Below are 15867 nucleotides of genomic sequence, written 5' to 3'. Positions count from 1 at the left end.
TGATAACGAAGACTTAATAATATTAGTATATGTACATTATTATTATCATTGACAGTTCTGGGTATCGAATACACTGATAAACAATAATGATTAATAATAGTATATACGTACATTATTATTATTATTAACTGTTCTGGGTACTGGCGGCTCTGATAAATCCACCTCGACGGGTGCATCCCAGTCACTAAGATCGTCATCGGTGTCTCCGGCGCCTGTTGAACGAACTTCGACCGTCAGGTAGTCCATCGTGCCGGCACATTCACACCGCGTGCCGGCCACTGCCCCAGGTATCTCCTGCTGCCACATGAATTACAGCCAACACAGTTTGTTCAAGACACCAGCTGATCCCATGCACTGTGGTGTCCAAGCACCACCCACACAATCAGTGCAACAACAGCAGCTACAGCACCAGCAGCAACAACTGTTATATGAATTATAGTCAATAATGTTTGTTCAAAACACCAGTTAACTGCATACACTGTAAGTGTCCCTGCATCACCACTTTAGCAACAACAGCAGCCACCCACACAATTAATGCAAAAGCAGCAGCTACAACAGCAGCATCAACTGCCACATGAATTATAACTAACAAAGTTTGTTCAAAACACCAGCTAACCCCATACACTCTAAGTGTCCCTGCACCAACACTTCAGCAACAACAGCCACCACCTACACAATGCAACTGCAGCTACTGTATCAGCATCAACTGTCAAACAAATTACAATCAACACTGTTTGTTCAAAACACCAGCTAATCCCATACACCAACACTTCAGCAACAACAGCAGCAGCAGCCACCTACACAATCAATGCAACAGCAACAGCATCAACAAGTGTCACACGAATTACAATAAAACATTGTTTGTTCAAAACACCATGCAGCTACATGTAATCCCATACACTGTAAGCTAGTGTCCCTGCACCAACACTTCAACAACAACAACAACAACAACAGCCACCACCACCCACACAATCAATGCAGCAGTCACAGCAGTCACAGTGTGAACAAATGCATCTAACTGTCATCGGTTCCTGGACAACACACACACACACACACACACAATTAAATCAGAAATAATAATTATGTTGTGTACGATGCTCTGTTTGTAAAATCACGACCACTTTTCAGATCCACATAAAAACCACAGGATACAGACACAAAGTGAATCAATGAAATCTTAATATAAAATGTTATTATCCGGTGTTCCCCTAGCGGCTGAACAATGTTGTAAAGGACAGTCACAGGTAGGCATGTCTATTGAAATTCAAATTCCCAAAACAGCTTGTGTACCTAAGCCAAGACACTGAACCCAGTGTTTAGGTGGTTCTGTTTAGACAGCTTGTTGGAATTCAAAGGGGGCTGCACTGCTGATGGGGGGTGCAAGGGCTTATTAAAGGCAAGCCCATGCAAATGAAGCAAAGGGTGTTGTAATACTTGAACACTCCCATTGAGCTTGACTGGGTAACAGGTCAGGTTTTACTATACACTGTTTGTGTTTACGTTACACTGCAAGCTGTGCTGTGCTGAATGTCGGGGGAAAATATATAGTCAAGAAGGAAGATAAATTTAGGTTACGCTAGCTATAGTGGTGGGTGTATAAGTGACAAAAACTTTGTTGACCTCTGCTTTGATATCTACTGGTGCATTGTTGTGGTGTATATACTGGTGACATGTAGGTCATAATTGTATATTTGTCTTAAGCTTATATGTGTTTGATACAACTTCCCCCAGGTAAAGGAAAGGAATGTCTTAAAAACTTTTTAAAGAGACAATACCCTAATAAAGTTTGTAGCCATTAATTATAAAATGTATTCATTCAATATAGTCTTTCTTTAATTATTAACATTGTGGCTTCGAATATGAACGTCTGTATTTTAAAAGTTTGTTTTCTTTAATAACATCACTACAGAGCATATTGATTAATTAATCATCGGCTATTGGATGTCAAACATTCAGTAATTCTGACCATAGATAACCCACTACATTTTGCCATTATATATAGTAGCAAGGGATCTTTTATATGCACAACCTGGCAGATAGGATAGCACATACCACAACATTTTACCAATTGTGGTGTACTAGTTGGAACAAGAAAAAACCCAAGCAGTTGAATGGATCATTGTGACATGAATGAATGAATGAATGAATGAATGAATGAATGTTTAATGACACCCCAGCACAAAAATGCACATCAGCTATCTGGTGTCAAACAAAGGTATGTATATATGATTATTTACATTAAAAATATAAATTTATATAATAATGTAAAAACAGTATAAAGAGCTGTGGACAAATACAACACAATATAAAAATTAAGATAGAGTATACTGTAATTTAAAACTTCACACAGAAAACAAAATGGATTAAATGTAGTCAGAAGAAACCTACTACATATTTTCATTAGTAGCAAAGGGTCTTTTATATGTACTTTCCCACAAACAGGACAGCACATACCACAACCTTTGATATACCAGATCCTCAGGTGAGCTCTCTACCAACTGAACTAAAAATAATAGTTTGTTTGTTTTGTTTAACGACACCACTAGAACACATTGATTTCAGCTATTGGATAAAACAAATAGTCATAGGGAATCCCAAATGTGTTTTCTCTATATAATGCATGGCTGGTCTAGGATCAATCCCCATCGGTGGGCCCATTGGCTGTTTCTCAATCCAGCCAGTGCTCCACGACAGTGTAATAAAGGCCATGGTATGTACTGTCCTGTCTGTGGGATGGAGCATATGAAAGATCCCTTGAAAGGAGTAGCCCATGAATTAGAGGTGTGAGCTTTCTTTCTTGTATGTGGCCCTTAACCATATATCTGATGCTACATAACCACAATTAAACATGTTGAAAGAAAGTTTGTTTTGTTTAACAACAAGCGCTAAAGCACATTGATTTAAATTATTAATCATCGGCTATTGGATGTCAAACACTTGGTAATTCTCACATGTAGTCAACAGAGAAAACTTGCCACATTTTTCCTACTGCAGCAAGGGATCTTTTCTATGTACCATCCCATAGACAGGGTAGCACATACCACAGCCTTTGATATAAAATGTGTTGAGTGCATTGCTAAATATATCACTTCTTTCTTTCTTTGTTATAAAGCCAGCCATAAAACACTGAATATAAAGTAAAACAACACAATGTTTAAATAAAAACGGGCTACTGATTTGAACATGCACCAACATGTCAACACAATTCCAGTTTTAACTGCTTCTGTTTATACAGAATTGCAGATGTATTATTGTTATAGAGCTGAGGCCAGACATTTATTATTCTATGTTTTAGGTACCCGCCAAGATGGATTTTCTCAATTTAGAATGGGAGTGATATATATGTAAATTCATGCAAAATAAATATATGTTTTTGTACATTGTAAAATTGTGATATGTAGTGGTACATGAATTTTAATTCCCCACATTATTTTGTTTCAGAATTAGCCTGTAAAACATAAAATAAAGATGTGTGGCCTGAGAAAGGAAAGCAATGTTTGTTTAGTGATGTCACATCTTAAATTATGGCTATTTAATGTTTAACAATGGTTATTTTGACACCTGGTTGAGAGAGAGAGAGAGTGAGAGAGAGAGAGAGAGAGAGAGTGAGAGAGAGAGAGAGAGAGAGAGAGAGAGAGAGAGAGAGAGAGAGAGAGAGAGAGAGAGAGAGAGAGAGAGAGAGAGAGAGAGAGAGAGAGAGAGAGAGAGAGAGAGAGAGAGAGAGAGAGAGAGAGAGAGAACAGAGAGAGAGAAAGACAGACAAAGAGAAAGAGGAAGAGATTCAGACTAATGGACAGATAGAGAGAAAGTAAGAGAGAGAGAAAGTGAGAGATAGAGAGAGGGGTAGAGTGAGCATGTAACAAAAGGAAAGAGAGGGAGAGATTCACAGATGGAGAGAGAGAGAGAGAGAGAGAGAGAGAGAGAGATGGAGAGAGAAAGAGATGGAGAGGGAGAGAAAGAGAGATAGAGTGAGATAGACAGAGAGACACACAGAGAGAGAGAGAGACAGAGACGGAGAAAAAAAGAAAGAGAAAGATTCACAGATGGAGAGAGAGAGAGAGAGAGAGAGAGAGAGAGAGAGAGAGAGAGAGAACTCCACCAATAAGCTACATACGACCCCAGATATAATGCATTGCACATCTAGGTGTGTTGGTGGTGGGGTGGGGGAGTTTAATCAGCTGATTTATTAATGAATCTTACTGTGAATATGGTGACATTTATTGCAGTATCGATTAGAGACACTGTGCATGTACAAGTCCATTTTTATTAATTTAGCAATAGTTTTGTGTTATTATTTAAGGATTGTCTGTTACTTCTTTTATATTCATCGAGGTATAAACCAAAACAATAATCTGCAAACTGTGTGAACAATGAACATAAAACAATTAACAGACAATTGTTATCATTAATATTGGGGTGGGGGTCTTAGACCCTACCTCTAAGGCACAGAAGATGTCTTGAAACCTTGGATAGAGTCACAACAAATGGTGTATAAAGACGACTGTAAACAATCTATGTGCTAATTCTACTGTTAAGATCACTGACCAAAGGAAAAAGTCATATCAGACTTATCCAGTGCTAACTAATCAATAGTCACTAACATGGTCATTTGAAAAATATGTTCTGTTTAAAGACACCACTAGAGCACATTGATTTATTAATAATCGACTATGGTTATTTTAACACAGTCATAGAGAGGAAACTCGCTACATTTTTCCATTATAAGCAAGGGATCTTTTATATGCACCATCCCACAGACAGGACAGCACATACCACAGCCTTTAATATACCAGTCGCGGTGCACTGGCTGGATCGAGAAATAGACTAATGGGCCCACTGATGGGGATCAATGCCAAACTGACTACGCATCAAGCGAGCGCTTTACCACTGGGCTACGTCCCACCCCTGGTCATTTGAAGGAAGGAAGGAAATGTTTTACTTAACGACACACTCAACACATTTTATTTACGGTTATATGGCATCAGACATATGGTTAAGGACCACACAGATATTGAGAGAGAAAACCCGCTGTCGCCATTTCATGGGCTACACTTTTCGATTAGCAACAAGGGATCTTTTATATGCACCATCCCACAGACAGGATAGTACATACCATGGCCTTTGTTACACCAGTTGTGGAGCACTGGCTGGAATGAGAAATAGCCCAATGGACCAACCGACGGGAATCGATCCTAGATCGATTACACATCAGGCAAGCACTTTAGTACTGAGCTATGTTTCGCCCCCTGGTCATTTGAAGCAGAGTGACCCAAAGAGATGATACCCAAAACATGTTTTTATAAATCATCACTTAATTCATAAATGTCATGATGATCTATTTTTTCTCATTCCAACCAGTGCACCACAACTAGACAAAGGCTGTGGTATGTGTTTTCCTGTCTGTGGGAAAGTGCATATAAACGATCCCTTGCTGCTAATGAAAAAAATATAGCAGGTTTCCTCTGATGACTATGAGTCAGATTTACCAAATGTTTGACATCCAACAGCTGATGATTAATTAATCAATGTGGGATCATTAAAGAAAACAAACTTTCTTCTTCTTCTTTTTATGATCTATCTGCTGAGACAACGGGAGAATTTGTCAGATGATTCAGTTGTCAGACATTTCATTTTCACCAGGTATTATTGTCATAACTAGGTGTGCAATAATTTATATTTTTGTCCAACAGTGCCCTGAGGATTGTTTCAGCTGATAACACAAAATCATTAATGGATTACACCCACACATTCTACACTAAAAAAACAAGCGAGAAAAGTACATTTACAGTCAAACCCCTCTACACACCGGACACCCAAAAGACCAAGTAAATAGTCTGGTCTTTAAGGGGTATCTGGTTTAGAGAGGTTCTGTTCTGTACTAATATTTAAAAAGGGACCATCCGGTTTTAAGAGAATTCCGGTTTACAGAGTGTCCAATTTTGACAGGTTTCACTGTACATGTACAAAAATACACAGCTATTATTGTTCCTGGTTATTAACCTATCATGAACTAAACAGAATATAGAATATGAATGTTTATCCACTTAGCACAGATACATTTTGAGAAAACAAGTGATAAGAAGGCATTAATCAATGGATGTTTAACAATTCTTTGACATGAAAACACATTGGCTTCTATGTGTCAAAGGTAAATGAAGGAAGGAAGGAAATGTTTTATTTAACGATGCACTCAACACATTTTATTTATGGTTATATGGCATCAGACATATGGTTAAGAACCACACAGATATTGAGAGAGAAAACCCGCTGTCGTTACTTTATGGGCTACTCTTTTCAATTTGCAACAAGGGATCTTTTATATGCACCATGCCAGACAGGGTAGTACATACCACGGCCTTTGATAGGCCAGTTGTGGTGCACTGGCTGGAACCAAAAATAGCCCAATGGGCCCACCGACGGGGATCAATTCCAGATCGACCGTGCATTGAGCGAGCACTTTACCACTGAGCTACACCCCCCCCCCCCCAAAGGTAAAAGATGATCAAAATAAAATTTATAAAACAAAAATAAAAAGTTTGTTAATGACACCACTAGAGCACATTGATTTATTAATCATCGGCTATTGGATGTTAAACATTTGGAAATTATGACATATAGTCTAAGAGAGGAAACCTGAATTTCTTTTCATTAGCAGCAAGGGATCTTTAATATGCACCATCCCACAGACAGGATAGCACATACCACTGCCTTTGACTGGTGTACTGGCTGGAATAAGAAACAGCCCAATGGACCACTGACGGGGTACTAAAAAACAAAATGATATACCAGTCGTTTTTACTGGCTGGAACTAGATATAGCACAATGGGCCCACTGATTGGAATCGATCCGAGATCAACCACAAATCAAACTACACCCTGCTCCTTTATAAACAATTCAAACATTTCCAGTAAAACACAGTGTAATGTATATCACCCAAATATGGTAAAAATAAAATCATCAACACGACAAAAATGGGTGTGGAAAACCATGGTAACAGTGTATGAAGCTGTAGTAAACATGAACCAACAATAATGTCAACCACGTTTATTCCAGAATATTTTAAAACAAGAGTACTGGTGAGGTACATGATACACCCATCAGGAATTTGATGGAAAATCATAGATATTAATGAATATGTTACGGGTATGGTTCAATTCTAATTATGTGAAATGTCTGCAATGGGATGGATGACCAGTCACAATCCCAAGTTGTTCCTACATGTGGTTTGATGGTCCTGTATGCATCTGTATGCAATATCGTAGCCCAGTGGTAAAGTGTTTCCTTGATGCGCAGTCGGTCTGGGATCGATCCCCGTCGGTGGACCCATTGGGCTATTTCTCGCTCTAGCCAGTGCACCACAACTGGTATATCAGAGGCTGTGGTATGTGCTATCCTGTCTATGGGATGGTGCATATAAAAGATCCCTTGCTGCTAATTGAAAAGAGTAGCCCATTATGTGATGACAGCGGGTTTCCTCTCTCAATATCTATATGGTCTTTAACCATATGTCCAACGCCATATAATCATAAATAAAAATGTGTTGAGTGTGTCATTACATAAAAATATTTCCTTCCTTCTGTATGCAAGATATGATTTGCACAAGGATTTACTGTTATGTGCAGTAGACTGTGAAAGTGAAAAGTAGGTCACAGTGACCTAGTAATAGTATGTGACACACCACCATCCCAAGTTGTTTCTACAGGTATGTGAGGTTTGATGGTCCTGTAAGCCTTTGTTATTTAAATGACATTTTTGACTGAAGTAGATTAAAAATGAAATATTTGCGGGCATTAAATAGACAATCAACACCCACAAATCTAAAAACTCTATATGGTTATGTCCACTGTAAACTGAATAGTTTTTCTATGGAACTAACTGTACATGTATATCTGGTATTTCTAACTGTAGATCCTTGAACCATCAACTGGCCTGTTCCAGTTGCTAATGACATCACTTTCTAATGATGTCATTAGCTTTCGGGTATTATTTTCATTTGATCCCAGAAAAAGAATGTAATTAACCAATTACATTACAGAACACAATCAGTTTACAATGTAATTTAAACTATCATCTAAACCCTAACATATAGCTAAAATGTAAAGTCTTGAGATTTAAAAAAAAAAATGTGCCTCAAGTGTCAAAGTCCATAGTATCCAGTAAACAGGGTCTACAGAATGACAACAAGCATAAAAGAAACAAAGGTAAAGTTGTAAAAGTACCATCTAAAATAACATTTATTTTTCCATTATATAGTAGCAAGGGATAGCACATACCACGACCTTTGATATACCAGTTGTGGTGCACAGGCTGGAACAAGAAAGAGAAAGGTAGAAAGAGATAGAGAGAAAGGTAGAGGGTAGAGAGCGAGAGAAAGAGAGAGATAGAGGGTAGAGAGCGAGAGAAAGAGAGCGAGAGAGAGAGAGAGAGAGAGAGAGAGAGAGAGAGAGAGAGAGAGAGAGAGAGAGAAGGAGGGTAGAAGGGATATATATATCTTTTATATGCACTTTCCCACAGACAGACAGCAGGCCATCGGTCTATACAGGTACGGAACCGAGTCATGGGATTTTTGATACCGATGAGTTGTAGAGCACTAAGTGTAAAAACCGACCACAATCATCAACAAAGAGGGTGCTATCCTCTGTGGGAAGCCTAAAAGACCCACGTAAAAAGAGTAGCCTATGTGGCGACAGCGGGTTTCCTCTAACAACTCAGAATAAGCTCTACGATGATAAGATAAAAAAATCAATGTGCTCTAGCGGCGTCGTTAAACTAAACTCCCACAGACAGGACAGTACAAACCAGTCTTTGATGATCTAGCACTCCCATCATAGAGGGTCTCAAGCCTGTGACCCACCCATTAGCTAGCCCTCCCACTCCCCTCTCTCCCATTAGCTGGATAGGAATCTAAGATAATTACAGATACTGTAAAGACTTGGAACATTATTCTGTGTTAACTTCTCACTTACAAAGCGACCCATTCATCTCCAACTGACCTGACCCAACCCTTTGATCAGGTGCTGATCTAGAACATTTGACTTGCAAATATTTAAGATAAAAAGGTGGATGGACTAAATAATTCTACTTGACTCAAAGAAAGCACAGATTTAATTTATACCTAAACTCTAAAGGGTTCAGAATGTATCTTAGTGCTATAGTGGAAGAAAGGAGGGAATTAATTCAGCACATTTTAAAACATGGCTGTTTAGTGTACATAGGTAATGCCTACATGTATTTACATGTAAAACATAATTGTTGAAATGATCTTTTAAAAGCTGTTAAAAGTAATCTTCAGAGTCTATGCAAATTATTTTATACAAAAAAAGAAAGAAATATTTTATTTAACGACACACTCAACACATTTTATTTATGGTTATATGGCATCAGACATATGGTTAAGGACCACACAGATATATTGAGAGAGGAAAACCCCTGTCACCATTTCATGGGCTACTCTTTTCGATTAGCAACCAGGGATCTTTTATATGCACCATCCCACAGACAGGATAATACATACCACTAGCTGTTGGAGCACTGGCTAGAACGAGAAATAGCCCAATGTGTCCACCGTAGGGGATCGATTCTGGACCAACCGCGCATCAAGTGAATACCACTGGGCTACGTCCCACCCCCTATTTTATACAAAGCCAGCATCTAATAAAAAGTTGGAGTGTGAAGGGGGATCAGATCCCTGCATATAGTTATTTTAATCCTTTAGAGAGATAGAGAAGTGAGAAAAGACAAAGATACCCATACAGAGAAAGACAGACAGATGGGTAGAGACGGAAAGACAGCAAGAAACAGAGGGAGAGAAAGACAATGAAAAGATATATTGATACATATACAAAGACAGATGGATGGATAAACAGACAGGGAAAAGAAGAGAAATAGAGACATACAGCACTGGCATAGGAAGCAGGGGGGGGGCAAGTGGGGGGGGGGGGCATGTGCCTCCCTACTTTATAGCAGCAGTGATGGTTTTTATATATTTCTACATGTATTTATATATATATATGTGTGTGTGTGTGTGTGTGTGTGTGTGTGTGTGTGTCCCAACTCTTTGGCACCTTCCTATTCCTGTGTACAGAGATTGACACATGGATGGACAGAGAAAAAAAGGGAGTGAAAAGATAATTACATGTGTATTCAGAGAGAGAGAGAGAGAGAGAGAGAGAGAGAGAGAGAGAGAGATGGAAGAAACCAGTGCTGCCACCACATAAGCTACAATGTACTCCTACTCATTGTAACAGTGTTTCTCTGATGGGTCATAGGATCTACATTTCTGTACTTATCTCAGTGGATACATTTTTAAAAAGTCTTCCTTATACCCTCTCTCCCCCCATCCCATATGCATTGTGCTGTCCAGTCTGTGGGAAAGTGTATATAAAAGACCCCTTGATGCTATTAACTCTGTTAATTTAATATCGTGAACTTGATTGCATATTTTTCTCGTTCCAACCAGTGCACAACTTGACAAAGGCCGTGGTATGTGCTTTGCTGTTTGTGGAAAAGTGAATATAAAAGATCCCTTGCTTCATTAGGATAAATGTAGTTGGTTTCCTCTGATGAGTACGAGTCAGAATTACCAAATGAATTACATCCAATAGCTGATGATTAATTAAGCAATGTGCTCCAGTGTTGTCATTAAACAAAACAAAAATTAACTTTAATTGCATGCTGCAATTACTTTGACGTCACAAAAGGTTTAGTCTATGACGTCATTCCTGCACAACCATTAAATGATTAAGAGTAGTCATGTTGCATAATTAAGGGCATTTTTTAAATAAAGATGAATGATAGTGTTTTACTTTAATTTATTGCACAGGCAAGTATGTCAGACGAATCACGAGTTCCACACTAAAATCCATGTCCCTTTAATACAGGTTGTAGTTTCCATAAATAAAGGGAGACAATTGATGTTTATTCTATTCTTAGAAATATATACATTTATCTCCCTTTGATATTAATGGCATGTTATACAGTTTCAGAACCGGCGTCGTGGTTAAGCCATCGGCCATAAGGCTGGTAGGTACAGGGTTCGCAGCCCAGTGTTGGCTCCCACCCAGAGCAAATTTGAACGACTCAATGGATAGGTGTAAGGCCAGTACACCCTCTTCTCTCTCATTAACCACTAACCAACTAACAACTAACCCACTGTCCTGGACAGACAGCCCAGATAGCTGAGGTGTGAGCCCAGGGAAGCATGCTTGAACCTTAATTGGATATACGCACAAAGATATCATTTCATTATATCAATACAGCTTTAATTACATTCGGCGTAACAATCTATTATGCATGTGCACACACAAAATTCTTATAAAAATAAATAAATAAAAAGATAAAATCTCTATTATGTAATAATACAAACATTTCACATTTGGAACTTAATGCATAACATGTTACTAGTTAGAAAATAACACACATGCAAATATGACACTAATCTATTGGCTAGATAAGGACTAATTATTGGTAATGCATGTATTTAATTATAAAACAAGCTTTCTGGTATAAACTGCACAGGCTGGTATTGCCTGATGAAATATTTTTTAATTGTGTCCTCATACTTGTAACAATTAGAATATACTAAAGTTAGATATTTATTAAAATTTGAGTATTGTATTTCCTACTTAATATTGTGCAGTGACATAGGAAGGTGCCAAAAAGGGGGGGGGGGGGCACACTTTTATATTTACATACTTTTACATTATTATAAAGCAAAATATCTGAAAAGTGGGAGCACATGCCCCCCCCCCCCCCCCCATTTCCTACACCAGTGTTGTGATAGAATATTCCTTTTTAATTAAACTACAGTGGTCACATAAACTTTGTTTCGCTGCAGTAAAGAGTTTTGTATGACAGCAAGTCTCTTTTGAGTTTGTGGTCAAAAAAACATATACACATGTAGTTTAGTAAATGCTTTATGGTGTTCTGGATGTACATGTATACAATGCAGTGGTGTTGGAAGGTGCCAAAAGGAGTGTGGGGGGGGGGGGGATACAGTTTTATATTTACACACTTTTACACTATTATAAAGCAAATATAAAGCAAAATATCTGTCCTCCCCCCCCCCCTCCCCCCACTTCTTATGCCAGTGCAATGAAATAAATATGGTTCTACAGTAGTTGAATATTCTATTTAAGTCCTTATCTTCTGTTACTGTTACTTTATTTGCGTGCCTATATCCAAGAGGTTCAGGCAAGTCCATCCTACATACAGTCTCTGACAAGGCCAGTGGCTGAGCATCGAACAGAAGGTATTTAATTAATAGGGAAAATTTAGACTTTATACTAAAATGGAATGGCTTAATTCAGAAGGCGTGTCCAAAAATTGTGAATATGACAACTAATTCCTAATATTACAAATAAACACCAATTTTCGACGGGCGTTCCAAATATAGAAAATTTAACCTAAATATTTAATTATATATTTTTAGCCCCAGAAGAATTAAGCAGAGAGAGTTTGGCCTTAAATTGCAAATTTTAATTTTTTTAATTTATACGGGGGTAAAGACAGTCCCATTGAAGACGTCTCATCTATCATTTATGCTACACCATCACTCCACTAAGACTAGTTCAAGAAGACTAATTGTTAGCTCCCCTTCACATGTTAATTCATATGGCATCAGTAACGTATTAGGGGTGGGACGTAGCCCAGTGGTACAGCTTTCTTTCGATGTGCGGTCGGTGTGGGATCGATCCCCGTCGGTTGGGTCCATTGGGCTATTTCTCGTTCCAGCCAGTGCACCACCACTGGTATATCAAAGGCTGTGGTATGTACTACCCTGTCTGTGGGATGGTGCATATAAAAGATCCCTTGCTGCTAATCGGAAAGAGTAGCCCATGAAGTGGCGACAGCAGGTTTCCTCTCTCACTATCTCTGTGGTCCTTCATCATATGTCCGTTGCCATATAACCGTAAATAAAATGTGTTGAGTGTGTCGTTAAATAAAACATGTCTTTCCTTCAGTAAGGTATTATCTTAAATGGCTCTCCATAATCTAGTTTAGAGGAACAAATGATCACTCCCATCAATTGTTTTTGCAAATCGATGATAGCAAATCCAACACGCTTTTGGTCATCCTAGTGTTTATATAATGTAGTAGTTCAATTTTAATTTTGTGTGACACCTTTTTATGGGTGAGTGATGGGTACATTTGTCAAGAGATATTTGATCTTTTTCAAACAATTGTTTAATTTGTATTTAAAAAGTAAAATGCAGTCTATTATTGCTACATATTGCATTTTTAAAAATATATGATGTCCTATCTACTATATACTGAACAAAATAAGAAACTTCCGCTAACTTTGCTGGAACATAACTTGATGAAAACAAACCGGGGGAATAATTGTTATATATGCGTTTAAAGAGTGTTCCATGACGCATCGTTTGGTGCAAAAATCATGGCCATAGGTTAACAGAAACTGGGAGAAATTTTCACCAAGTGTGGTAGGGGTTAAAAAAAAAAAAAACCCACTTAATAACGGGTATGACCACCTCTTGAATTGACCACTGCAGTGCATCGCAGGCGCATAGAATTGACTAAAGTGTTGATTTCTGCCTGTGGAATATTGTTCCATTCCTGAATGAGTGCTTGACGAAGTTCGTTGACGTTAGCGGGTGGGTTGGGACGACGCCTCAATCGTCTGTCCAGACTATCCCAGACATGCTCGATGGGGTTGAGATCAGGACTTTTAGCGGGCCAGTCATCACTGAAATCAATGTTATTTGTCCTAAGAAAATTTACAGTGTCTCTAGCTGTATAAGAGGTGGCATTATCATGCTGAAAAATCAAGATGTTGGCGTTGTTATGGAACAGAGGAATGATGTGATGAGCGAGAATGTCATCGTGGTAACGTTGAGCATTTAAATTGCCATCAATGACGACTAGTGGTGAACGATAACCATGGGCAATGGCTGCCCAGACCATGACACAACCCCCACCCCCGAAACGATCTCGTTCAAGAACACAACAGTCAGCATAGCGTTCATTTCTCCTACGGTAGACGCGCACCCTGACATCACCACGTTGTAAAAAAAATCTGGATTCATCCGAAAAAAGAATGGTATTCCAGCGTCGCCGTATCCAACGAGTGTGTACATATGCCCAATTAAGACAATTTAGATGATGACGTTGCGTTAAAACGCATCGACGTAAGGATGTCGTACATGTAAACCGTTCTCCCGCAGACGATTACGAACAGTTTGTCCACTGATTCAGTTATTATGAAGCCCAGGTATGTTAGCAGCAGTAGCAGTGGCAGTTTGGAATCGATTGCGCAAATGCGTGCTCATGATACAGCGGTCTTGACCACGCGTTGTAACACGCAGACGTCCACGACGTGGCAAGTCATTGGTTCCTGTCGTTCGAAATCTTACGTGAAGATTTCGTATCGCTCGACTAGAACTCCCAACATGCTTTGCAACGTCTTCTGTCGACATGTCAGCATCAAGCATGCCAATCGGCCGTTCGCGTAAATTATTGGGTATTCTTGGCATACTAAAAATGCTACAATGTAAAAAACGTTAATTTTTTTACAAATTTTGAAGCGTTTTCATTCACTTGACAACAATGTCAGTAAGACAAGTAAAACAAAATGACCAAATACTACACGGGACATGTCGAACCATGCATGCACATGCAAATTGAATTTCACATTGTCGATGATTAACAGTGCAAAAATACTCGATAAAATTCATGAATCCTGATAATACAGCTCAAGGCTAATACTACCTATATAATTTAATTACACAATGAATTCTTTAACACAACAAATACTATATGTACAAATCGGAAGTTTCTTTTTTTGTTCAGTATATTACCAAGCCAAACAAATACATAAAAAAGAAAATCCAACAATATTGGTCAACATGTCATAATAATAGCAAAAGTATCTAGACGAGTGTTGTCTTACCATTAGAAAACATTATTATGTGGGCTGGGAGGGGTGGGTATAAAGAAAATGCCAAACTGTTGAACTGTCCCTAGAAAGGTACACGTAGATCTGCCATGTCATGTATCTGATATGTGTGTGTGTGGTGTGTGTGTGTGATGTGTGTATATGTGGTATGTGTATATGGTGTGTATGTGGTGTGTGTGGTGTGTGTGATGTGTGTGTGTGTGGTGTGTGTGTGGTGTGTGTGTGTGGTGTGGATGTATGTGGTATGTGTGGTGTATGTGTGGTGTGTGTGTGTGTGGTGTGTGTGTGTATGTGGTGCATGTGGCGTGGTGTGGTGTGTGTGTAATGTGTGTGGTGTGGTGTGTGTGGTGTGTGTGTATGTGGTGTATGTGCAGTATGGTGTGTGTAATGTGTGTGTGTGTGTGTGTGTGTGTGTGTGTGTGTGTGTGTGTGCATGCAATGATATCCTGTACATTTATTTATTTATTTTATGTTTATGTTTGTATATTGCACATAAGTTTGTAAAAACTTAAAGCAATAAAGAATTTGAATCACAAAAAAAACCCCAAAAAAAACCCCCCAACAAACAAACAAACAAAAAGCACCTCCAATGAGCACTCTACCACTAAACTAGAACTGATCTAGTTTAGATCCAGTCAACTGTGTGTTTGTTATTACCAGACAATAGCTGAATGGCCTTATTGTAAGCAAACTACATGTGTGTAACAGTATGTAAACTATGCAATAGTAGAATGTGACCTATATTTCTTGTCACTTAACTTTAACACTAAATGTATTGGTCATGCACCTTTAACCTGAATGAAACCTAGGAGTATTTATGTAAAATCTCTGAATAGAAACATTCGTGCATATTAAATATATGAAAGAAAAGTGTCATGTATGCCAACAGTGAAACCCAGCACCTCAAACCAGACATACACAGGATCTATGATCTATGTGTAGCTAGGTTTGTG

General features: G+C 38.6%; 1 protein-coding gene across 4 annotated transcripts in view; it reads right to left on the bottom strand.

Moving 5' to 3' along the window:
* The window catches only part of LOC121370006 (inositol-trisphosphate 3-kinase B-like), a 133994-nt gene that overhangs the window by 67890 nt on the left and 50237 nt on the right, over positions 1 to 15867 (bottom strand). The window contains exon 1 of one of the 4 annotated variants that reach the window (XM_041495096.1): positions 112 to 1374. The exons of the other annotated variants lie outside the window; for them this stretch is intronic. Coding sequence (XP_041351030.1) covers positions 112 to 306 — 195 coding nt within the window. The 5' untranslated portion in view covers positions 307 to 1374. Of the gene's footprint in view, positions 1 to 111; positions 1375 to 15867 lie in introns of those variants that run through there. 4 annotated transcript variants of the gene reach the window in all.

Source organism: Gigantopelta aegis, chromosome 4, assembly GCF_016097555.1.
Source record: "Gigantopelta aegis isolate Gae_Host chromosome 4, Gae_host_genome, whole genome shotgun sequence".
NCBI lineage: Eukaryota > Metazoa > Mollusca > Gastropoda > Neomphalida > Peltospiridae > Gigantopelta > Gigantopelta aegis.
Note: the sequence above shows the minus strand (reverse complement) of the source record. Positions and strands in the feature narration are given on the sequence as shown.